Raw genomic sequence first — 26,512 nt, 5'->3', positions numbered from 1 at the left:
CCAAAAAGCAATGTAAAAAAATAATTTGGAAAGTGTCAGGGTAGATGTAACTGAAATGGATTTCTGTTCTGTTTATCCTGGCATCCTGTGCAGTGACATTTTTAAATCCCATGTCTTCATGTTAGGTTCTGTAGATACAGCCCTGCCCTGAGATAAATTATTCTCCAATTAATAGCCCATATAGGGCAGTTTGGCTTTTATGAAGAAGATGGAAGTGAGCACTGTTGCTAGCGCAGCTGTCCACAGTTTCCCACAGCTTCCCAATCTATCATTTTTGAAAGCTGAGCCATGTGAAAAGGTACAGTACCAGTGTCTCCCTTGCAGCCCATCTTTCTGTTGTGTCTTGTAGCACTGTTTGCCTAAACACTCCCAGTATTTTTTCCTGCATTGCTTAAAGGAGTCATGACAATCTGCCTTCACTCACTGAAAGAGCAGATTTCAAGGAACTCCTTTTAAAGCAATTTTGCTGAAGCTGGCTTCAGTCAGAAGTAGAATTCACAGATTTTTCTGCCAAATAAAATAATCCTTTATCTGTTAATCCACAGTTACAGTTTACTCTTCTATTCCACAGAACAGAGCACCTCTATAACAGTGTGTTTGGTTTTTTTTTAATGCATTAGCTATACAAACAACCTGAAGCACTTTTTCCCCTCAAGCTGTATCTCTGCAATTCCTGCTCATGGCAATTTTTGCATCTGAGGCAACGCTTTGCTTTGAGTAACCACCTCCACCAACATTGGCACTTTTTTCCCTACAAGTATTCCAAATGTGCAATGAAGTAACAATAGCAATATTTTTTCTACTGGTATGAATTAGGAGAGGAAAAAGGGAAGGTTATGATGGTCTCCTTAGGTGGCACTTCCACGTGTGTTTGTCAGTGTGAAGAGAACTGCAAGTACCTGCTCCCAAGGCAGAAGACAGCCCCTGTGAGGGCACAGAGATGTGGTGGGAACAGCAGGGCCATTGGCCTGATCTCCAGTTTGTGCCATTTTGCAAGAGATGGAAGTTGTACTGAGGTGATGTGACTTCTTTGAAGGATCGAAGCCTACTGATGATACATTCACAGTGAAAAACCCATTAAAGGTCAATTACTAAGTATCACAAGATGACGCTACATTTCAGAGAACTTTCTAATCTCAGAAGAAGATCTGAGGAGTCACTTGGATCTGGCTGGCACAAGCTGACCCAGCCACAGAGCAGAATTGCAGTTTGACCCGTCATACTGCTGTTGCTACTTCTAAACCTCCCATTTGGGGGTGGGTTTTCTCAGAAGCCACTGTAGTTTGTTATCTGTTCTGCAGATCAGGACACAGACAGTACTGTGCCATGGTTTCTGCTGGGAAACCCTCTAGGGAAAAAAAATGTGGACCTAACACCTATATCTGAAAGTTTGGCAAGGGGACCCTCACTGAGCCAGAGTATGTGTTTTTAAATCCCCACTGTTACAGTGGTCTCCATCTCTGCTTCTGTAAGATCTTTTCTTGGCTGAGGACCAGCACAGACACTTCAAGGGTGAAGCTACCCAAGATGTCTTCAGCCAGTTTAACATGTAAAAGTGTCAATCTTTTCCTGGATTTCTAAAGTACTGGTCTCAGTATTTCAATGTATCTTAAAAGTGTCCCTAACTTAGAAGTTGCAAACACATAATTTTAAAGGAAAGCACAAATGTTCAGTTTGGAAAAGAAGTGAAAATGAAAATTGTTTACCTGTGAGCTTTTATGTGAGCAACACTCATGAAAAGACATGATATGACAAATGCCATCTGCCTAACATTTAATCTGAGACCGATGGCTGAAGAACAGATAATAAATTGCATATTACAATATGAAATAAAATATCAAATAGAAATAGTAAACTCTAGTGAAAACAAAATAAAAAATGTCCAAACACCACCAATGAAAATGGAATTTGTAAGAACATCGGGGCCATTCCTTCTGTAATTTATTATGATATCAGGAGTATTACTACTCTGACATCGAAAGAGAAGTAATTCTTGTTGGAAGCAATCACATGTTACAAACAAACAGAAGAAAGATCTGTGTATTTTCCTGGGTCTTACAGTGCATCAGTTGCTTTAATCAGAGTCTAATTATTTAGAAGACACTTCCTGTTCTTGAAATACTTTTCTTTTTTTGTTTGTTTGTTTATTTCCATGACTGTTTGCAGTTGCCCTACTCCCTCTGCATGTCATTTAGAGGACTTTCCCTAGTAGTATTCCCTAGCTTTCTAAAGAGGAGAGGCCAAGGCTGTACTCACAGCGTGCTCATTTTTTAAGGACCTTCACTGAACAGATGTAACTGCTGCCTCCATCCCTCTGTCAGAAAGCCATCTCCTCCTGTTCACAATAGGATTGCCTTTCATTTCTGCCGTTTTGGATGCCTGGCTATTGGCTGAAGATGAACAGTTAGAAAAAAAGCAAACACCTTGCTCTCTCTCCACATTAATTTTTTCCTAGGGTGCTACAAAAATGTGGTAGTAGAAAGGGAGGGCACTGGCATAGAAAGATCTATCAAGCTACCCAGTTCAGTTTTGCTGATGCTCTTGTTAGTCTGTTCTCTTGTTTCTTACTTCAAATGTAAAGTTTCCCCCTAGCATCTGCCGTAATGAAGTCAGGTGATACACTGCATCATTCCAAATCATTACATGCAAGAACAAGTTGAGCAATTTTAATAAACCCAGGATGATCACATTCTGAAATACGTTTTTCTGGCTTAGTCTGTGCTGTAATAACTAAGATGTCTCTTCTCACTTCAGTAGACATATATATAATTCTAACATTCAAATAGCCTGAAAACAGTTTTTTTATGTGCAAAAAACCAAATTACACAGTTAAAAATAAAGATTACTGTATTGACTGCTGGACAAACTAACTACTCAGTCTAACTTATGAAAAACCTCATCCGATTAGTTCCACTGAAAAGCAGGAACTGAAATACTCATTTGTCTACAGCTGTAAGCAACTGATTTCTTCAGTGTGTTAGAAACAAGTAATAATCTGTTCTGAGACACAAAAAGTGATCATACTAAAGAATTATCCTGCATGAAAGCACAAATTAAATTTATTTTATAACTTTGGGCATTGAAATAAGAAGGAACTTTAATACCATTTTTAGCTATTAATTAACAGTTATTACATTAAAGCAATGGCAACACCCCAAAAGTGTTATTAGGGGATCAGCTGCTCCTAGAGTTTTGGTGCATGACACTAAATATAATGACTGCAAGTATCAACATTTTTCTGAGAGTCAGCCACACAGGTGCCCACTTAACCTAATGTCACTTTCTGCTGTGAAAGTAAGTATAATTCTTCATTTAGGCACAACTCTTGGTCTTACCTTACTCATCTCCTAGCTATACAAAGCTGTCACATCAAGCCCAGGCCATCACTGCCTTTGGGTCTGTTCTTCAGATGAAATCATCACAAGCAGGAAAAAATGCCATAACGTCACAGGAGTTAAAACAACAAACTTAAGGAAAACAAGCTGAGGGTACCTAAGTCTTCTTTCCAATAACGGTTCGTTTTTAAGAGACAGAGCCAAGGTGTTAACATTTCACACCTTCTTAAAATTGACTACCTGTGAGAATTTTACAGCTTTTGGAGGCCTTGATCATATCTACAGTTTCATGTTAAGTAATTACAGCACAATAACTAGCTCTCTGGAAGGCTGGCCCCTTCAGTCTGACAAAATTGTCGTCACTGTTAAACTGAGCAACACTTTAAATAAATGAGTACAGTTAATTAAAGACATGTACTTTTCTGGATGTCTAAGACATTGTCTACCCTTACAGAGACATCTTTGCTATCAGAACAAGTGCAGAATGAAAAGGCAGTTTATATGAGCCAGAGTCAATGGTTCAGACAGACCATTTCTTCCTTAGAATATCATAGAATCATAGAATCATAGAATCTTAGGGGCTGGAAGGGACCTCGAGAGATCATCTAGTCCAACCCCCCTGCCAGAGCAGGGTCACCTAGAGTACATCACACAGGAACTCATCCAGGTGGGTTTTGAATGTCTCCAGTGAGGGAGACTCCACAACCTCCCTGGGCAGTCTGTTCCAGTGCTCTGTCACTCTCACAGTAAAAAAATTTTTTCGGATATTCACCTTGAACTTCCTATGCTCCAATTTACACCCACTACCCCTTGTCCTATCACTGGTCATCACCGAGAAAAGCCTAACTCCGTCCCCCTGACACTCACCCCTTACATATTTGTAAACATTGATGAGGTCACCCCTCAGTCTCCTTTTCTCCAAGCTAAAGAGACCCAGCTCCCTCAGCCTTTCCTCATAAGGGAGATGTTCCACTCCCCTAATCATCTTCGTAGCTCTGCGCTGGACTCTTTCGAGCAGTTCCCTGTCCTTTTTGAACTGAGGGGCCCAGAACTGGACACAATACTCCAGATGTGGCCTCACCAATGCAGAATAGAGGGGGAGGAGAACCTCTCTTGACCTACTAACCACACCCTTTCTAATGCACCCCAGGATGCCATTGGCCTTCTTGGCCACAAGGGCACATTGCTGGCTCATGGTCATCCTCCTGTCTACCAGGACCCCCAGGTCTCTTTCACCTACACTACTCTCCAGCAGTTCAGCCCCCAACCTGTACTGGGACATGGTGTTGTTCTTCCCCAAATGTAAAACTCTGCACTTCCCCTTGTTGAATTTCATCATGTTTCTCCCCGCCCAACTCTCCAACCTATCTAAGTCTCTCTGAATGGCAGCACAGCCTTCTGGTGTGTCAGCCACTCCTCCCAGCTTAGTGTCATCAGCAAACTTGCTGAGGGTACATTCTATACCCTCATCCAGGTCGTTGATGAAGATGTTGAACAACACCGGTCCCAGTACCGACCCCTGTGGGACTCCACTAGTCACACACCTCCAACCAGATTCTGCCCCATTGACTACAACTCTCTGACTCCTTCCTTTCAACCAGTTCCTAATCCACCTCACTTCCTGATCACCAAACCCATACCTGATCAACTTTTCTACAAGGATGCTGTGGGAGACGGTGTCAAATGCTTTACTGAAATCAAGATAAACCACATCTACCGCTCTACCATCATCTATCCACCTAGTAATTTCCTCATAGAAGGCTATGAGGTTAGTCAAACATGATTTACCCTTGATAAAACCATGTTGACTGCTCTTGATGACCCCCATGTCCTTGATGTGCCTGGAGATAGTGCCAAGAACAAGTTGTTCCATCACCTTTCCAGGGATGGAGGTGAGGCTGACCGGTCTATAGTTACCCGGGTCCTCCTTCTTGCCCTTCTTGTAGACTGGAGTGACATTTGCTATCCTCCAGTCCTCAGGCACCTCACCTGTTGCCCATGACTTACTGAAGATGATGGAGAGTGGCCTAGCAATGACCTCCGCCAGCTCCCTCAGCACCCTTGGGTGCATTCCATCTGGACCCATTGATTTATGGATGTCCAGATTACTCAACTGATCCCTAACCCAATCCTCATCTACCATGTCAAACTCTTCCTCTATCTTGACTTCTTCTGGGGCTATATGAATCTGGGGCTCATAGGGAGACCCTGCAGGAGTGAAGACAGAGGCAAAGAAGGCATTCAGCACCTCTGCCTTCTTTATATCCTCTGTCACCAGGGCTCCCACCTCATTCCTCAATGGGCCAATATTGCCTCTATTGCTAGTTTTGCTAGCTATGTATTTGAAAAAGCCCTTTCTATTATCCTTAACCTGACTTGCAAGGTTAAGTTCCAAGGAGGCCTTAGCTTTCCTAATTGCCTCCCTACATCCTCTGACAACAGTCCTATATTCCTCCCACGTGACCAGCCCCTCCTTCCATGATCTGTAGATTTTCCTTTTCCACTTAAGTTTGCCCAGTAGTTCCTTCTTTAACCATGCAGGTCTCCTAGCACCCTTACTAGATTTCCTAACCATTGGGACGCTCTGATCCTGTGCTTGCAAGAAGTGGTCCTTGAATGTTGACCAGCTATCTTGAGCTCCTTTATCTTCTAGCACCCTGTCCCATGGGATTTCCCTTAATAGATGATTGAGGAGACCAAAGTTTGCCCTGTGGAAGTCCAGGGTTCTGGTCCTGCTGGGTATTTTGTTCCTTCCACACAGGATCCTGAACTCCACCATCTCATGATCACTGCAGCCAAGGCTGCCATTGACCACCACTGCTTCAACAAGGCCCTCCTTGCTGGTTAGTACAAGATCCAGCAGCGCTCCTCTTCTAGTCGGCTTGTCCACCATTTGCATTAAGAAGTTATCATCAATGCACTGGAGGAACCTCCTAGACTGTGAAAGGCTGGCTGTGTGAGTCTTCCAGCAGATATCAGGGTAGTTGAAATCTCCCATGAGGACCAGGGACTGTAGTTGTGAGGCTGCTTTCAGTTGCCTGTAGAAAGCCTCATCAACCTCCTCACCTTGATCAGGAGGTCTGTAGTAGACCCCCACAACTGTGTCACCCGCACCTGCTTGCCCCTTAATTCTTACCCACAGACTTTCAACTTGCCCCTCATCAGCCCCTGCACGAAACTCAATACATTCTAGTTGCTCTCTCACATAAAGAGCAACTCCACCACCTCGCTTCCCTGCCCTATCTTTCCTAAAAAGCACATATCCATCCATGGCCACATTCCAGTCATGTGAGCTGTCCCACCATGTCTCTGTTATTGCTACTAGATCATAACCCTTAGCCCGCACACAGACCTCTAATTCCTCCTGCTTGTTTCCCATGCTGCGTGCATTAGCATACAGGCATTTCAGGAAACGAACAGAGCACACCGGTGGGACTAAATCCTCCTTGGACGACCTGACTTTGGGCCATGGTGTGTTCCTCTTGTGCTTGTCCCTAACAGACCCGGTCTTCTCCCCTTCCCCCTTCACATCTAGTTTAAAGCTCTACCAATGAGCCCTGCCAAGTCCTGCCCCAAAAGCCTCTTCCCCCTCTGGGACAGGTGCATCCCACCTGCTACCATCAGTCCAGGTGCCTCATATAGCATCCCATGATCAAAAAAACCAAAACCCTGTCTATGACACCAATCTCTTAACCATTCGTTAACCTGCAAACTCTTCCTGTATACCTCCCTACCCATTCTTGCAGGAGGGATGGAGGCAAACACTACTTGCGCTCCAGACCCCCTAACTAGCTGTCCCAGGGCCCTGAAGTCTCTCTTCATTGCCCTTACATTTCTTGTAATAATTTCATCACTGCCAACCTGAAAAATCAGCAGCGGGTAGTAATCGGAAGAATTCACAAGATTGGGGAGTTTCCTTTTAACATACCTAATCCGAGCCCCAGGGAGGCAACAGACCTCCCTGTGAGATGGGTCCGGCCGACAAATGGGCCCTTCTGTCCCGCCTCAGAATATGCTCTCTTAGCTCAAATAATCTTTTGCCAGTTCGTGAATTTGCTCCACACATGTTGGTTAGAGGGTGTTCAGAGAAGAGCTCACACTACAACAGGCCATGGTCAGAGTGGTAACAGCTTGCTTGGAGCCACAGACAGGAGAACTGATGTTCTAGCCCAATTCCTACCCATTAAAACCATGTTACCCTCCCTTGACTGTGTAAGAGTTGGCAAGACTTCGATCAGCTTGATTAATTGAGTAAAAATTATGTGGGCTAGATCATCTGCCACTGACTTCCAAGGAAGAAGAAAATCCTTAATGATTCAGAGAGATGGAAAAGCCTGGGAACACGCCTTTTAAAAAGCAAATACTATTAAACTAGAAAGACAGTTCTAAGCACTTTGCCTGACCATACCTGCAGAATCCAGAGCACAGCCTTTGTGCAAGCTAATCTTTACAAACAGCAAGTCCAACGCCAAGAAAACAAAGGAAGCAACAAAGATTATAACATGGAGATATATTTACTGTGCAGTGTACCAAACAAATGACTCTCTGTGGATGTCCACTCCATGTATACATTTTCAAATGCCCATAGACAAGACTGAATTGCTAAAGCTGAGAAGAAAATAATCTAAAACTTTCTGACCTGAGAAAGAAGCAGGAAATAAATTATAATGTGACTTTAAGAAATTAAATTTGAATGGAACAGAGAAAAATCTAACTGCTTCCATATATGCTTATTTTTATTCATATATAAAAATCTAGTACTAGATTTTCTGTACTAGTATTGAATCTAGTATTGATACTTTTATCATAAAGCATATGATTTGAGATAGTCATGTAATAATTACAACTTAAAGGTTTTCATAGAGTTACTGTCAACTGGATTCCTTAGCTCAACTATGGACTGGACTAGAGATGATGGTCTACAATACAATTAAGTATATACTTGCTGAAGATTAAATATTTGGTGCTGGCAGTCCAGTGGTTTCTTTGCAACAGGAAAATGCAATGTATTGTCAAACATACATGGAGAATATCTGGTGCTTCCCTGCTCTTGTACTGATTAGAGGAAATTAAATTTCACACTAAGCAGTGGAGGCTTCGAATGCTCCATTAGGTTTTACTAGAATCAGATAATTACTATTAAATGTTTATTGATGCAACCATAGTGACATTTCTTGATACAGGCATTTTTAGATGTTTGAGAAAGATTGTGCTGCTTATGCAAATTTTTAGACATTATTAACATTAGCATAAGAGTTTGGAGAAGACCATAGCCAAGAATTCTTTTGGTTTGGGCTCCATCCTGCCAAACATAGAGAAGTTTTATATAGCTTGAAACAGCAAAATAAATGGACGCAGTAAATTTAGTTAGATTAAGCTACCTTTTTGTCAGGAAATTAGGTCAAACTTAGACACAACTCATGATATTTAAGGTGACAGTACAAAAAAAGCCCCATTGATAAGCAACATTGTTAAATACAAAGTAATTTTTTTTATAAAAGAGAAGATTTATCTATAGTCTGATCTAGTATAAACATTTCAAAGCCACTGCTTCTGCCTTACACTTAAAAAGTCAGTCTGTGCCTTTTCTACTTTGTGCTCTATTATAAATCTCCACTGACAAAGATACAGGGGCAGGGATTTAGCTGACAGTTTTGCTGAAACTGCATGTGACAGCAGCATTCAGCTGCCTGCTCCCCAGCTGTGCCAGGCTGACAGGAGTTAAAAAACTACACATACTTGCTTTGGTTTGTAAGCCAAGCAGCTGGTTCAAATGGCAAAAAAAAAAAAAGCAAATATAGTAAAGGTCACATGCTTACAGTAATTTTTAAAGTTGGAACCATATTTTAAGACACCAATTTTTAACCTGTTTTATGCTTGTTATATAGACAAGGCAGGCATCAGCATTCATTCTCGTGCCTTCTAGATGAGAAAGGAAGTTTTTTAAAGAATTGTTGTATTAATTACAATTAAAATTTCACAAAGTTATCTCCTTACATACGTGCTTTCCCTTAACAACTAGCTGAGCAGCTCAATTTTGCTTGGCAATTTTTATTTTTTTTTTTTAAATTAATGTTACTTTGTTTTAGCAAAATGAGTTTTTTAATGGTAGCTTAAAAGCAACAGTAAAAGCAGTTCACAGCCAGATTTACTGTGGTGAAATCACTTTTTGATCAAGATATGAAGAATTATCAGGCATTTTTTCCTTTCTAAAATGTCTTACTAATTCGCTATATGTAACATTAAGAACCTGAATTGGACCTGTAATTTCTTTGTAATTTATTCCGTTTGCAAATGTATAAATGACAGTTCGTGCACTGCATGCAGATTTCAGCATTACATTCATATTACATCTTGTGTGAAAAACCCACCAGCAGCAAATTTTCCAGTAACTCTTTTGAAATGTGAACAAGCCAGTTCATATCTGATACAATAAAGTAAAAATACAGGTCTGCCTCCTAGAACAGACGTCAGGCTGAACCAGCCACAAAACAACTGGGAACTTAAGAGTTTGTACATTAAACATCTGTAAAGTACTTCCTAAGAAGGAAGAACATACACATGCAAATAACTGTGGACTTTATCAAATTAAGAGCTATGAAACTCATTATTACCTCAATGCTCCTTTTTAGTGGATCCAAAACCAAAAATCAGGTAGGACTTCCTGCAAGGTACCAACCTGAGCTCTTCCTGAAACCAAGTGGTCACTGACCTTTCCTGGTCAAGCCCAAGACTGTTTTTTAAGTAATCAAATTTGTAACATTCACCATAGGTTTTAAACCATAACACTTTGACTAGAAACATTTGCTATGGTACCTGCTTATAAAATGGAACAAGTTAGTTTTCTTAGGAGTACCCTGTAAGGTAGATGTTTGTAATGATATGCTGCAGCCCATGCTTTAAAATTTAGTATCTATAAAATCTGCACTTTTGGAGTAGGTCACATTGATGCACTCAGTATTTCACAGGAACATGAGACAGTAACAATCTGGACTGTGGCAGTTGCACGTCAAATATGGGCACAGGAAAGGCTCAAGAATCTCAGGAGAAAGGATGCCTTCAAGTGTTAGATTATAAAGAGAAATGAAGCTGTACTGCTGTCTGGACATCAGAACTATCAGCTCTGATGTTCCTCAGCTTTGAAGCTGTCTATTCTGAATGTAAATAATTTCAAACTCTGCAGTGTACATGTCAGAGTTTGAGAGGTACTGACTGTATAAAAGCCAGCATGCCCAGCTCATCATGTATTCTGATTATCAAATTGTTATGCAGAAGTCAAATGGAGAAGTGCAGATTTGAAAATCATGTCCCTTAATTGCTGCCTAAATTTGAACTCAGAATCCCTCAGAATATTTGGCACCTGCTTTAAAAAATGTTGGTGCATATTATCACCTGTATTATTACATGAAAAAACACTTATTTGCATGGAAGATAGATACATAATTTTTAAGAGACGGGTAGCCAGCAGCTCTGCTTTTCACATAAAACATGCAGTGGTGCCCAAAATTGCAATTAGTCAAATGGAGCTGATAGGCTCTACTGAGGCTTTATGGAGAAGTCAAGAGTGTTAGCAAAATGTGCAGAATTTGTGGGGAGAAGAAACATGCATGAAAAATGCATACACACACAGAGAACTGTATGCAGTCATGAGGAGCCGGCTGGCAGGTAAAAAGGTCCCTGGAAGCAGCAGGCAGAGAGCAGGACAGGCACACATGGCAGCCCAAGGCCCAGAATACTTGAAGCAGGGAGAGAAGCAAAGGAAGAGGGAGAGTGAGAGACACTGAAGCAGGCAGTGAACTTGCATGTCTAGCAATCTCACAGTAATTCTGTGACAGTGACAATTCCCAAATTAATTATCTTGTCTTTTTCTATGATACCATAATTCCTAGTTATTCCACACCATTTCTCCACTGCACTTGGCTTGGTGCTCAAGGCACTGCCTCCCCCAGCTTCAGCAGGTGCTCTGTTCTGCTACCTCCCTGTACAGCAGGGCCTCCCCTGTCCCCACTATGCTTTGCTGGTTTCAGCTCTGGAGGCTGTACTGCCTCCATGACCAGTAACAGACCTTCAGTGAGCTGCTTATGTGTGTGTATGCATCTTTCAAGCTGCTTTTTCAGCTTGTCTCTCTATTGTCAAGGCCCCTCCTGTGACCCCATGTCTAGACAGTTCCTAGTACCACCACAGGCTGGCTCCAGGCTCCATCTGGCACAGCCTGATCTGGAACAAGCAGCCCTGGAGGCCGGGACTGTGGCACTGCAAGGTCAGCCCAAAGCACAGGAGGCTGCTCCTGGTGGCCTTGGGGCAGCAATAGCAATAATCTTCTGACTGTGCTCCTGAGCAATGCTGGCATTCACACTTACATGCAACCATCCTGTCATTGCCAAGGATAATTAATTCATTTTAAAATCTGGGAGGTCTTGAGCAACAGGAAATTATGAAATAGCATTTCCCAAAGGATAAGGGGTTTACTGTGGGTTTTACCTTAATATTGGCCAATTGACACCTTTAAGTGGCTATAATGCACCTATGGAACAGACTATGGAAAACTGTACCTACAGGTGCCATTTCTCAGCAGGTCGGTTCATGTCCTAGTTCACTTTCTCCATCAACATCAGACAGTTGTTCCTTCCTGTTGAGTCCCTGAAGCTATATTACAAATGTAAGACTATGTATCTTCTGTGTTGCCTCAGCATACAGATTTCTCTTGGATTAAAAAGCAGTTGTAGCTACATGTTACTCTTTTTTGCACATTTAAATTTTATTGACAGATACAGAAAAAAAAACAACAAACCTGCCTCAACTGCAATTTAGACATTCAGACTAACAATCTCCTTTAGCTGCAGCCTAACCCCATCCAACACCATAGAGGTACCTGGGCTTTCTGTCTGGAAGTTCTGGCACTTTTTGTTGTGCTCACAGCTTGAAACAGACATTAGACAGCACAGTAAAAACATTAAAATACATAACAGACACAATCCTAGAAGATCTTGCAATCCAACTATGGCCCAACAGAAAGAGTGAGAAACACAGACAGCAAGCACATCAAGAAGCACTAAAAAAATATCAAATATGGCTGCAGCTCTGTAAAGCTGACTGAAAATGGAATGTGTTATAAAGAATAGTTTAAAAGTCTTTCATTAAACAATTTAATAATATAGAACAAAGGTGGGGGAGGTGCAAAAGGAAAATTTCACTACTTGGACTTAACTGACTGAAAAGGCTGATGTCAGAAAACACAGCACTGAATGATCTGGGCAGGAAATGTGTATATTAGAGATTATGCCTTCATTTATCTAAAGGAATTGGTACAAGTATTCAGTGTACTTCAAGAGCCATAATACTCAATTCTAGTGATTTTCATTTCTTCTAATTAACATATACCCAACAAATGAATCTAAAACTGCTAGCATAAATATTACTTGCTCACTGATCCATTTATCACACTGCTAACAGATCAAGCCTCATCAAGTTCTATCAGCTTTTTTTGTTATACATATTATTAGACAAGTTTGGTTTCATTTAGTCTCTGAACAGCTACGTTTTATTACAGTCAGAGCTAAATAAAGTTTGCAGGAGACTTGCTGCCATACTTGTTCTTTCACCCATGTAAGCAGAGCAATTAATGAAAAATAATGACAAACCTGGTCTAAAGCTACATCTTCTAAAGGACATCAGTGGCTACAACTGATGTCTATCAATTACTGACAGCAGTAGTATCATTATAAAAATGCAGTTTAAAGTAAATTAGCTGCCAGATTCTTAGCTTCACAAGTCAGTGCTTCCCCAGGGCAACCCTGGCTGCAAACAAGCAAATTCTCTGCTGGTGTAATGAAAGACATTGAAATGCAGAAGCTGTTTCCTGGACACTGATCTACACTCTAGGTATGAGATGAAGAAGGAAGCACAGTGCTTCATGTTAAACCAAAACAGGAAAGAGAGGCAAGAAAGAAGGCAGGCAAGTTTATCCTCAGTTTATGGAGGGAGCTAGTCCAGGGAACAGATACCAGCTTGTGAGTCAGGAACAAAGGTCAGCCACCAAGTTGCTTTCGCCTGTCTACACTGAAAAGTTAAAGGAACAGAGGAAACACCAGTAGCGGAACAGGATTCAGCCAAGTATCTCCTGAAAAATTTAAACCCAAGCATGTCCACAAGAACCGATGGGATGCAACTAAGAGAACTGAGAGAGCTGGCTGATGCCACCATGAGGCACCTCTCTAATCATTAAGATTGTGAAATTAAGATGTTGCAATCTAGATGAGTGGAGAACTAGATAGGTGAAAAACTGGCTGTACGGTTGGGCTCAAAAGTATTGGTTAATGGAACAACATGGAATGTTGTCATAAAACAAAACAGAAGGTTCCAACTTAATATGAGATTAAAAAAACCAAACAGTTTTTGAAATAAAATCTCCGGAGCTTTAGAAAAATGCAGTAAAACAAACACATTATGCAATTAACAATATTTTGCATGTCACCATTTTTGCCATACAAGGTTATGATACACCTACTTAATGCACAGAAATCGCTTCAGAAGGAAGTCTTTCATTATCCTGGTGTATCCAGGTGTATCAAGTTTATAGAAATTATTTTCAGTAACACAGTTGCACTATAAGGTATTGCTTAAAATTCTTGATTATGTCCCACAATATTAGCATTGCTAGGAATAGATATCCTATTCTTGATTATGTAATCAAGAAAAAACTTCTGAAAATAATATTCAGAGTACAAACTACTTTTAATCAGCAGCTAAATACCAAGATACTAGCACTGATTACTTCGTTGCTCTAATGACATCTGTAATGGATTCCAAGTGCTGTGCCTGATTGCTTCCCAGCTGATCAGGATTCTGCTCATTACTTCTAGCTGCTGGAATTCTGAGATTTCTTGGAGTTCTTTTGCAAAAGGCTTTAACCTTGCTTCAGCTACACAGCTACAGTGCATACTTTAAAACAGCCATCATAAACTTTATACTTAGTACTCCATGAATTTGTTCCAGTTGAATATTCTAAAATTCCTTTTAGGAGCACATTTGCTTAACTATTTTATATAACTACATGAAGACACAGGCTTACAAGGTATTGAAGAACATAATTTCAACCAATGAATTAAAATATGGTGGCTTGGATGAGGTAATCATAAAATCATTTAGGCTGGAAAAGAACCTTAAGATCATCAATTAATGAACTGCTCTTTATTGCAGTTTCTTGGAAATTGCACTGGGCAGCTTGAAATATTTATACAACACACAGCACATGCATCACACAATGTAAGTGATCTCAACAGTCCAATCCGTTTGGTGTCTTTCACATACTTGTTAGCAAAATGAATAATGATAATATTTTACAAAACCCTGACAGGTTTGTATTTAAAATATTAAGGAAGTCTGAGACATACTCTGGTAAAAGGGATAATAATGACTGCAGAATTCCATTACTAGGAAAAAACCACAACCATAAAACATGCCACACAGCCATCTAGACACACATATCCAGCCATTCAGTACCCAGCACAAGTCAGAAGAATGCTGGCTCTGTACTTGGCTCTTATTTCTATCATCAGAAAAGCCTTAGAATAATGTTTTTTAAAGTCAATCTATACAAAAGCATTGTTTTTTTTAGCCCTTGAGAAATATCTAAGTAAAATGAAATTAACTTACTGGATTATTTACATTTGTAAGTAAAATAGGATTTAGAACACCTATTATTTGTCCTTAATTTTCTTCTTCTTACAACGGATACTGAAGATAACATTTAAAACAGTTACAACAATTAAAAGTCCTGATCAAAATACTTATTGAAACTCTCTTATAGGAAGGCCAGATGATTCTTAGGAAGAGATTATTTTATGTTCTGTCTCAAACCTGTACTTCCAAAATAACGGAAGTGCATAAAACAATAAAACTGCATAATGGCAGACTTTACACTAGGATCAAGCTACCGAGTTTTTACACAGTAGATTTTATCAAGCTTAAATATGTTGCTTTTTACACTTTCCCACTCTATCACTAAAATCATGTCTGATCAAAACAAAGTCTGTAGCCTGTAAATAATGTCAATCAATTTGACAGCTAAGATACTAAAATCCACTTTGTGGGACACTGCAGGAATTAGTGAAAGGTCTTGAACATGCTCAGAACCTTCCTGTGCAAACAAGAGCTGGCAAGCACCACCTCAGGTGCAAACGGAGTGCAAAGCAGAGTGTAGCATAAAGCACAGAGGACTCTGCAAGCTCACTTGGATTGCTGCACTGTCAGCTACGCAGCTAAGGCTGTCTGCAGTTCTGCTTCTTATCAAGGATAACAAGTAAGACACTGCTTACATCTACTTTGGAGACCACTTGTCAACATCACTTTTTCCTTAAGATGAGTATTTATCTTCTTAAATAGAAAAAAATACCAGTCTGCTTTAAAGTTTATCTGTCACCTTTGTAACTCACTTCTCTAGACGGACTGTTTTTCTTCCTCTGGCTGTACCCAGAAACACTGATTTCTGAGTTCCACATGAACAGGACTAATGCTAATATATTATTTTGCTGACTTTTAGCATTTTAAGCATTTAAATACTGAAGCAGTTAATTTATGAAGCAGTAAGAAGCCAAAAGTTTTCTGAGCTTCACCCGCTTCAGGTGCTCAAAAAGCCAGTTTGTGTTTTGTTTATTTTCTTGGCTTTGTTTTTCCCTCATGCCTTAAGTCCCTAATTTGTCTTCTCAAAGCAATCTGTTGAGAAGAAATTTTCAACATGTCTTCCTAGGTCATTTATTTCAAAGAAAATGTCCTCAGAAATTCCTCACTGAAAAAAAAAAAAAGCAACAAAACTACACCCCTGAAATGAGTATATGGGAAGTCAGATGAAGAAATTGGAGTAACATCTCAACAATCATCCACAATGCACACTTTTTCCAAATATCAAAACAGCAGCATACCAAATCCTATGAAAGAATATTATGAAGTCAAGGAAATCAAATCAGCTGTGTTGCCAATCTGACATACAAAGAAAAGGAGGTTACAATCCCCATTCTACACTTCAAATTGCCTTACCTGGCATTCCATGAATAAGGTCTCCACACAGCACAAAGAACTTGGGTTTAGGGTTTAGTTTGTTAATGGCCTGCACTGCTTGCTCTGCTAGTTTGATTTCTTCTCCCCATTCATCATCACCATTGTTAGTGTCTCCAACTGCCCAAGCTTTCGTAAGTCCAAACTGAGGATCTGCTCCTTGGATAAAGTAGAAGGGCCCCTTCCATTGGTACTCATCATCTAAAAAGAAAAGAGGAGGGAAAAAAAAAAGTCAAGCACTAGAGAAACTTATAAAAAGAATGAAAGGTTTTATGCATCATTAAATCAACTGTTCTTCAGTAAATTGAGGCTACTTTAACGAAAGTACAGGCTCCCATAGTCATTCATATAGGACACATATGAAGGCAGAAGTCCAAAATTTTCCTCTAATGGGTAGCTGCAATAAATGAAAGCATATTAATCTCATTATATCACATGGTAATTACAGACTGATTAGAGAAAAAGTATGTGAAGAATTCAGCAAATAGAGCTGGAAATTACACAACTGCAACTTCGCACAAGTATATAACATCAGATTTAATTTGATTCTTTTAAGACTCCAATTATTGCTTCTTTAATTAGCTAGTTAAAACATACACAACACATTTCACATTTTATGGTTCCAGTAGACTTGTCCTTAAACTATTAAGGGGTTAAATGCTTTTTGTTCTTATACTTCTAAACAGAAGCTGGTTGTAGCACATTCTTTGGAGTTAAAACTGAAGACACTCAACAGGACCAAGGTCAGCAAATGCAAAATCCAGCAACATCAGAATTAGCAGTAACAATGAAAATCCTAATTTGGAACTGCCACAACAGTTCCCAAGACCTACTTAGAACTCAGAAACAAATTTGCATTGGTAGTGTTAGTGCAGATGGAAGGTACTGACTACATCAATCTATAGCTGAATCTAAAAAAAATATATTGCAAATTATTTCAAATTAAAAACTAATCCATAAGTATGCTCCGTATTATGTTAGTCTGGTCTGAAATACAGTTTAAGACAAAACTAATATTCCCGTAACAGTACCTAAGCAAGCAGCATGTCCACTGCATGGATTTACTTCTGGTTTTCTTCCAAGTAATCTAGAACTACTAGTTGCTACTTGGCAAGAAGTGGAGCATGTTTCCTTCAAGGAAGGTTAGAAAACAGAGGTCTGAATTAATCTGTTGGATACAGATGGGCTAGGGTGAGGGAAAGGAATGTGGTCAACTCCTGAAAGGTGCTTGTAATTTTTATCTCTTGCTGTGTCATCAGATAATTTTGCCAAATGCAAGCTTGTACATTTTTAGCCATTCATTACTCTTAATTCTGAAATGAATTTGACTTTTCCAGCTACATAACTTATTCAGAGAAGTGAAATGATCCACCTCTCCATGAGATTGCAATAGAAGCCTTATGGAACCAACTGAATGACACAAAGTAATTTAGGTTTTTTTATGTCTTGAATGGCAAAATATGACTGACATAAAGAACAGCTTACATGCTGCATCAAAGGCATTGTTTATGCAGAGAAATCAACTTACAGTTTGCATAAGTGGAAAGCTACAAAAAAACCCACAACAGTTAAGAAAGACTGAATCTACAATCCTTTATTACCTATACAAAATAAAACTTTAAAAAGGGAAAATCTGAAGCAGGAACTTGCTTTGGAAGAGTAGAACAATCCTCAAGCTCATTAAATGGGAAAAAAGCTCAGATCTTTGAACTAAGTGGCAGGATTTTTAACACCTGTCCCTTTTCCAACGACTCAGCAGACAGTATTGATAATCAATGCTGAGCAAAATCTACTTGTTTTGCAAGGATTAATCTGAAGCCAGTCATTTTCATCATAGTAACCTACATAAATTATAGAGATATACATCTATTTTTACAGGAACTACTTAGAAAATACAGCCAGTCTTTGTTCTAAAAGACTGTGTTTCAATTATAGACACACTGTTTCCTTTTCCAGAGCCCCAGGGATGGCAGGCGATGGCCAAAGGCAGCTGGAGCACCTGCAGCAGGCCAGGCAGCTGTCAGGCAGATTGGCTGGCCTGGGTGGCAGTACTGGACCACATCCCAGGTAACAAGGAGCTTCATATATAATACTTGGAGAGAGAGAAGCCTGGCAAACAGTGCAGTCAGGGAGCCTGCAGAGCTGGCAAAACAGGTTGCAAGGCCAGACCAGGGGCTATTATAATATATGCTTCATGGATATTATTTTCTTCCTGCCTTATATTCATGCCAGTGCAGTAGCTCTCTATGTTTTAAGTACCTGAATGTTTCCAAGGCTGTGCACAGATGATCTGGTTTGAGTGGGTGAGTGATGGTCATGTGAGGCAGAGAGACAGACAGTGATAAGATGAATTTGAAAAGAGAAGTTCAGTACACAGACAGAATCAAGAAGTGGCAGAAGAAAGGAGAAACAGAAGATGCAGGGGTGTAGGTGAAGAAGATTGGGGAGAAAAGGAAAGAGATAGGAGGTGAAAAGAAACTGAAAATGATGCAGAAGTATATGCTATATTCTCCTGTAGGAAATAAAAATGATAAAATGAAAAAAGAGAAGCAGGGACAACAAAAATCATCCAGGAATCAGGGCAACATAAGTAACATTTACTTACAATGTTTGTTTACCTAAATGGTCTTAGTCAAATAATTCCATCAACAGCTATTTGATTATTTCATATTTGATAATTTACCAAAGAGTCACAAAAAATAGCGGTAAGGTTGGGTAAGTATTTTCTACATTTGTGTTTTTATTTGATCAGTCCAACTAGAAACCCTATTTAAAAACAAAGCCAGTACTTAAACCAAATTCTGTTAGCTTAATACTTAGCAAATGGTACTTACACATTTGGCTTAGTACTTAGTGATTTTGCTCCCCATTAAGTAAAACAATATATGAGATCGAAATAGCATATGGACACGGTTTAAACTTTCAACTTAAGCTTTTATCAGGAATGTGTTTCAATTGCTATAAAGCAGAAAATAATGAAAAGAGTTGTATTGGTACAACACCACTGAGGCAAACTTGAATCTACACCAACTCTTAAGCCTGTTCTGAATTCATCTCAACCAGGAGCCCTCACTGGTTGCAGAGGAGTTCATGTGAGCTTTCCTTTATCTGTGTGAGACATAACATCAGGCCACCTAAAGTGTTGCAACTAGTGCAATTTGGCTAATTTTAGTTAAACTCCAGAAGCACACCTGCACAAGTGCTCTTTCAACTGATCAATATGGTAAGAAGGAAGCAATGCGAAACAGAATGCAAATGCATCTACTACTACCATAGGTGGATTTAGAAGTCTTTTGCCTGGCAATGAAATTATTTAACAATGGAACACGTTCAGGTAATTATTAACTGTCCTGGTTTGAGCCAGGATGAAGCCAATTTTTCTTTTTACTGATTTTTTTTTCCTTCAGTAAGCTCTCTTGTAACTAGCAACAGTGTGTTCTGCTAGGCTGATAAGACAGTGGAATGTTTTTCTAACTACTGAGGCTTCAAGGCTGCACCTGCACTCTGCCAGCTCAGACACTATGGGGAGATCTGTGACCCCCCCGTAGGAGGCTGAGTTAGACGGACAGCAAAATTGGCCAAAGATATTCCATTCCATATATCTACGTAAGCTCAGAGGAAGGTCAGAGATCACAGAAGACAACTTCCTTCCTTCTTCTTCTCCCCTTCTCTTCCGTCCATGGCCGGTGTCCAGGGAGGACTCTGTTCATCCATCACCGTCGATCCTCAGGCTTGATCTCTCGTGACCCCCATAACTCTCTGCTTTCTCCAGCAGCAGCTTCGGGATTCCTCAGGACTCTTCCCAGTTCAGGGAAGTGCTGTGGGAGTTGCTGGGGTGGGGGGAGGCAAGAGGCTTTTGCCTACACCTGAATATATCTGTATATAATTGTATATATTCTCTTGTATCATTCATTAGTGTTTTAATTAAAGCTGTGTAGTTTAGTTTTCAATCCAGCCAAGTCTCTCTCTTTTTCTCTCTCTCCTTCCCTACCTGGGTGGGAGGGGGAGGGGATCGACAGCATTGTTGTCGGACCTAAGTCAAACTGTGACATTAACAAAACTTCTGCACCCTACTTCTCTCCCTCACCATCTGCTTGCTAGCACCCTCAAGAAGAACAGGTATTGTAGGCCATGCAAATGAACCTTGTCTGCTTAAGCAGTAAGTCAGACACCACACTTTTTTTTTTTTTTTAATTTGCACTGAATCACAAGAAGAGTGTTCAGATAAATCATTCTGTGGTATGCTACGGGAATGCCAAAGTCTGGCAGAGGATTAGTAACAAACAGCACTGGGCACAAATGGTGGGAGGGGGCACAGCTGCTTTGCAGTGAGAATCAAAGTCATGATCCAGGTCCTAGATGTTACTCCACAAGATTTCAATTAAATAGCATGTAGAGTTGCTATCTTCCCTTCAAAAACAGTAAGCAACAACTTCTATGGGAATGGCATCAAAGGTGCCCCTTCTGGCTAGGAGTTTCAATTTTCAAGTCCACGCAAGGTCAGGTCCATTTTTCAAGCCTTTCCATGGGCGATGCAGTTGTAAAGTGCATGCCAGGTAGAGCAATAGACGATTAGGATTCAATTAACAAACATTTTTTTCTGCTGTCTCACTTGCATTGCAGAATTAAGCAGAGCTGAAAATACCTGCAAATTGGCTCTTCGTCCCTATGAGCATAGAAGCTCTTTGCAACTTTCATAATTTACCACAGCAGTAAGAAAATACAAATGGCAGACCAAAGGCAGCACATTTCTCAGATAATTGATGTACGTACAGCTTCCATTGCAGAAGGATAAAACATGTCTGTGGAGCTGCTCTTACACATAGAACCATGCAAAACCCCTCTTTTGTTCCCAGGCCTCTTTAAGAGCTGCACAGCTGATTGCCACGGAAGAAGTCCAACTTCAGAACACGTTGTTATGCCTCAGTTTCAATAGCTACCCACTCTTTTTCTGCTCCTGTGCATGCCAAAGTACAGAGGGAGGATCAATGCATGTAATTACTAAAATGTAATTTTAGTAGCATAGGCTGAAAATTTGTGCCAGCTTCTAATTTTATATAAGGATTAATTCTGTGAAGGGCCAAAATAGTCAGCAGCAATTCACAAGTGAAAACCTCAGCCATGTATTGTGATAACATAAAAAGACACTTCAACAACCTAAACGGGATTTAAGCTGGACCTCACAATTTCTAGAGGTCAATAGCTAATGTATTTCCCTGCCTTTCCTCCCCTTTTGGTCTTACTAATTTCTCTTCTTTTTTCTTCTTGCCTCTACAAGGATCACAAACATCTATAGAGATTTCTCATATAAACCACTGCAAGTTGGCCTCTGACAGCCACATAGTACTGGTGGGATTTTTTTTAAAAGTACACTGGTTGGTTTCAACACATTTTTTTTCTTCCTTTATACTCTATGGCATTTGATAAATCAGTTACGAAAAGTTACTCCTGTCCACAGGCTCTCTGTAGACACTACTGTAATCAGAGAAGAAAGGACATGGACACATGCCTAGTGCTTATTCAGTAATCCAGGAACAGTAAAAAATATAAAAAATGTCATTATTCTCATGTTGGGTTTACCAGGGGAATTAATTTCACTTCTCTGAGAGATCACAAAATAGCAGAAATAGGTACATGACTCCCTGCCTTGCCTACAAAATGTGCCTGTGTCTCTTGTTCTAGGTAGAACTGGACAAAGCACAACTTTGGTTTTCTAAAGAAGCTATGGGCAGGAAGAAAAATGGAGTATTTTAAGTGAAGGAAATACTTATACATAATAAATAATACAAAAGGCAAAACCTTCTTCCTTGCAATTGTTTTGCAGTTTACCCTTGGAATTTGTTTTCTTTCCTCTCAGTCCTTAAATAGCTTGAAAAAGCCTTGCACTAAATCCTTAATTCCTTGCTTAATATTAAAACTTTACCAATAATTATGGCTTCCAATCTACCACTGTTACTTTCTGTATGCCCAAATACAAAATATTTCAACCTAATGAAAAATGCTTGCATTTTAGCTATATTTTCCATGTGTAACCACCCAAGAGACTACCAAGGATATGACTCTGTTGAGGGTTCTGCTGACTGACTAAGGCAAACTCTTACAGAAGGTGCAATTTTATTCATCAGGAAAAAGTCCTCTTCAAACACGTAACAAAATACATTCTTGAGAGAGAAAATAAAGTCCTTTAAAAGAGTAATTATTGTAGAAATCATCTACAGTCAGCCTAAACTACAAAGATAACTTCAGTAGAAATACTGACAGAAAACAGTTTCCCAAATAAATTAGGCAGCATTACTATTTTTAAGAAAGACACTTTTAAACTCCTTAGATAACTATCAAGGTGGGAAATGCCCCCTCAGATACAGTTTATTTGTGCTGAGGGCTACAGGATGTTAAACTCTAGTCATGCCTTTATGCTCACCCCCAAATTTAACATTTAGACTCATTACAGAAACTTTACAGCCCAAGACTGTAGGTGTGAAGGGGGGTGGCTTGCATAATGACAAGGTGAAGTCACAGAAAGTTACTCAAAACCCACTTAAAAATTTGCTTAATCTATATAAGAGTTGGAGACAGTATTTGGAATGGAATATGCTAGCTAGGAAGCAGTTCTGATCAGTGCTTAAAAATATTACAGTTGAAGAGCTCTAGAACAGTAATCATAATGTGCCAAGATCCAACACTTGTGTGAAAGCAAGAAAAAATAAGAAATCAACTGCGGTTGTATTTCATTTCAAAGGAAGGCAAATTATATGTAATTATGATGCTTTAAAATATTGCAAAAATCCTTGAAGGCACCTCGGAAACTATTCAAAGACACTATCTCAGAGGCTCAGGCCATATGCACAGCATTTACTAAAAACTTCAGAAAGACCAAAAAGAATCTAGACTGACTAAACAACCATAAGGACACCAGTGTGCAGGACAGCATCCTTCCAAAAGCTAAAGCTTCCAAGAAAACACAAAAGACTTTATACACTGGAGGGTTAGCTATGAAAGGTCAAGAAGTTAAGCTAGACAAAGTGAAGAACAATTGGAAACAGCATAAATCTGAAAACTAATGAAGCCCTTTTTAGAGGCATTAGGAGCATGTTGCTTGCCAGACACTAAGGCTGACACAGATGTTCCAGACATGCAAGATGCACCCACAGATAAAGTCAGAGTAGAAAAACAATGTAATTTTTTTGTAACCACATTTATTGCAATTGAACTTGTGAAGATCTAATACCAGGATTCTTCCTTACAAACACTGCATGAGATTTGTCTCAAATCAAAATACCAGTAGATGATTCAATGAATATACATGAACACTAACAAACCACTCAGATTAGGTGGCATCCGCAGAACAATTCAAAAGCAGAAAACCCCTGGGGAGTTACCTCTTGCTTAAAAACTGCCTTTGCACCACAGAAGCAGAAGTACGGCCAATATCACGCCCACATTTAAAAGGGTTTCCTGAGCAATCTGGTAACTACTGACTGCAAAACTGGCATCTGTGCAGGCAAGTTAATGAAACTGTACCAAAGACAATAACTGCTGCACTTCGTGGTTCTTTAGAAAGATGAATCAACAACTTTTACCTGGACAAAAGGAATCCACTTGATATAATCTACTTGAATGTCCATGAAGTATTTGACTGTTACCAGAGGCTCTTAAGGAAGACAAGCTGTCTTGAAATTAAATGGCAAGTCCTTACATGGATAAAAAAAAAACTGGTAAGAAAAAAAGAAATGGACAAGACACACAGATTCCACCTTAATCTGTACTGGTACCTATACTGTTCAACAAACTCAAAACAACCTGTAACAGCAGCTGAACAGTGAAGAAGTGAAATCTGCTAAAACCAAGCCATTTGGCAGTACGAAAATAAGGCCTGGTTGTGAAGAACTGGGAAGAAACTTCATGACACAGTGACTGTTCAAGAAAGCAGATGAACTTCAATGCAGAGAACTGCAGGATAGTGCACATGGGGAAAAAACACCACCAGCTTTTACAGAATCCTTTGCACAGCACACTACTGGCATACTTTGGACAAAAAAACCCCCAACCAACCCAAACAAACAACCCCCCCCCAAACCAACAAAAAATCCCCAACACAAAACTACCCACCCAAACAAAAAACCCACAACTTTTTGGCAGAAGCGGTGAAGACAATTACCCAAATATATGGTCCTCTTTCTTCACTAAAATACTAATAAATGCAATAGACACCTTAGGCATTATTTCACTTGGGTGAAAAAGTCAGGCAATGTATTAAAAAAGCCAAACCATAGAGGTCTCTGCCAATGAAGCAGAGCAGAGTTTGCTACTACACTCCATTGATCACATGATAATTCGGACCTCTAACCTTGAGCTTCTGATGCATACGTGAGCAAATTACAGCAGGATACAACTATAACCTCCACATTTTGTGGACGCAGAGTTAACAAATTACTAATAGGATGCGGAAGTATGATTTTGCAAAAAAGGGTAGTAAGGAAATAGGGAAATTAAGATCTCAACGGTGACTCTCAAATTTTAAAGGAAACAGTGTGCCAAGCCACAGCAGTGATTTGTGTAGCTACCTATTTAATAGAAGGAATTAAATCTAAAAACTGAAGAAAACCACAAAACATAGATAACAAATGTTCATCTTAAACTGCAAGAAACTTTGTCTCAGTTTTCTCAGCCTTTGGTTCTGTTCTACCCTCCCCCCCAACATTTAATTATTAATTGTGTTGATCTTTAGCCTCTTAAGAAAGAGCTAAGTCAATTATTGACAAAGAAGCGTTATACCCAAAGAGGGTAGCTGGACTATAATAGTCTAAAATGTCCTAAACAAGATTAAAATCAACCAGTTGGCAGTTAAGTCTTAAATACCGAACAAGGCCACTTCAGAAGAAACACATGTGGAAAAACATACCCAAATCACTTCTTTTTCTTTCATGTTTAAGGCAATTTTCAAGAAGCATTTCAACAAAGCTTTTGTTCAGAAATTTTTACACTGCTGTTCAATACTCCTTTTGTTGCAATTTCACTATATGGTTGATATAACTAAATGGCTTGTCTGCCATCTGTCCCCTCAATAAATGCTAGGCATTCTGTTCCAAACCAACCACACCATCTGCAATTAATAAGTTGCCAGAATGACTGTACACATGTATTTCACATGCTCAGAGTTGGTGATTTTTCTTTATTTTGCAACAAGCAAAGCCAAATATTTCCAATGAAACCCAAGAAAATACCACAAAACTGTAAGGACTGAAGAGCCTTGCCCACCTCACCAAACCAATACTATTTGTAATTAATAAAAAAATACAAGGAAATAAATACCTTACATGTGTGACAATAGGAAAAAGATTTCTTAACACAGAGCTAGTTATGGATCTGAAAAACCTAGGCACTCTGCAGAACCTCCATCTTTGCGATAATTTTACAAACAGGTGATACACATAGATGCTTAACACAGTTCTATGTTGGCCCAACCACAGGCAGGCAGCAGGTGGCTGCCATCTATGGCTTGGCAGTGTCTTCATTATCTTATCCACCTGGAAGGAGATAAGTCTAGAAGCAAGTCTCCTGTGGAGCTGACTTAAACTCAGGCAAGGGGGTTAAACAATGCAGGAAAGAATTAGATGCTGACCACCCCGAGAGGCTGAAGAAACTGTACACCTGCCTCCCATTTAAGTAACAAGAACCACCTGAAACCTGTTAGGGCACCCCTTTTTAAGTACAAAAACATGATAGCATAGCGCTAGCACCAACGGTTTCACAAGCTACGGAGCTAAGGTTTAGCAGCACCGAAAAGCATTTTAAAGTAATCTGGAGTTAGACGCCGCGGACATCTTCTCCAGGGGGGCCAGAGCCACCCGCGCTGCGGAGGGGCCAAGGGCACGGCGGCAGGACTGCAGAGGCAAACGCTTCAACGCGCCTCCGCTCCCCAGCTAACGTGGCAACAAACTCTGGAGGCTTCCAGGGAGGCCCAGCACGGAGCACCGAGCCACCGCTTCGCGTTCTGCCCAACCCCGAGCAGGGGATCCCGACCACGGGCTTCCTGGCGCCGGGAGATGGCACAGACCCTGCCCCAGCACCTCCAAGCGCCTACCCTCCGCTCCCCCGACTCCTCAGCAGTGAGCGCTCCGCCC

At 40.1% G+C, this 26,512-nt stretch overlaps 1 protein-coding gene across 1 annotated transcript in view; it reads right to left on the bottom strand.

Annotated features, from left to right (window-relative positions):
• The window catches only part of CPPED1 (calcineurin-like phosphoesterase domain containing 1), a 63,758-nt gene that overhangs the window by 16,220 nt on the left and 21,026 nt on the right, over positions 1–26,512 (bottom strand). The window contains exon 2 of the mRNA XM_010003287.1: positions 16,371–16,589. Coding sequence (XP_010001589.1) covers positions 16,371–16,589 — 219 coding nt within the window. The remainder of the gene's footprint in view (positions 1–16,370; positions 16,590–26,512) is intronic.

Source organism: Chaetura pelagica, unplaced genomic scaffold, assembly GCF_000747805.2.
Source record: "Chaetura pelagica isolate M959 unplaced genomic scaffold, ChaPel_1.0 scaffold138, whole genome shotgun sequence".
NCBI classification, from domain to species: domain Eukaryota; kingdom Metazoa; phylum Chordata; class Aves; order Apodiformes; family Apodidae; genus Chaetura; species Chaetura pelagica.
Note: the sequence above shows the minus strand (reverse complement) of the source record. Positions and strands in the feature narration are given on the sequence as shown.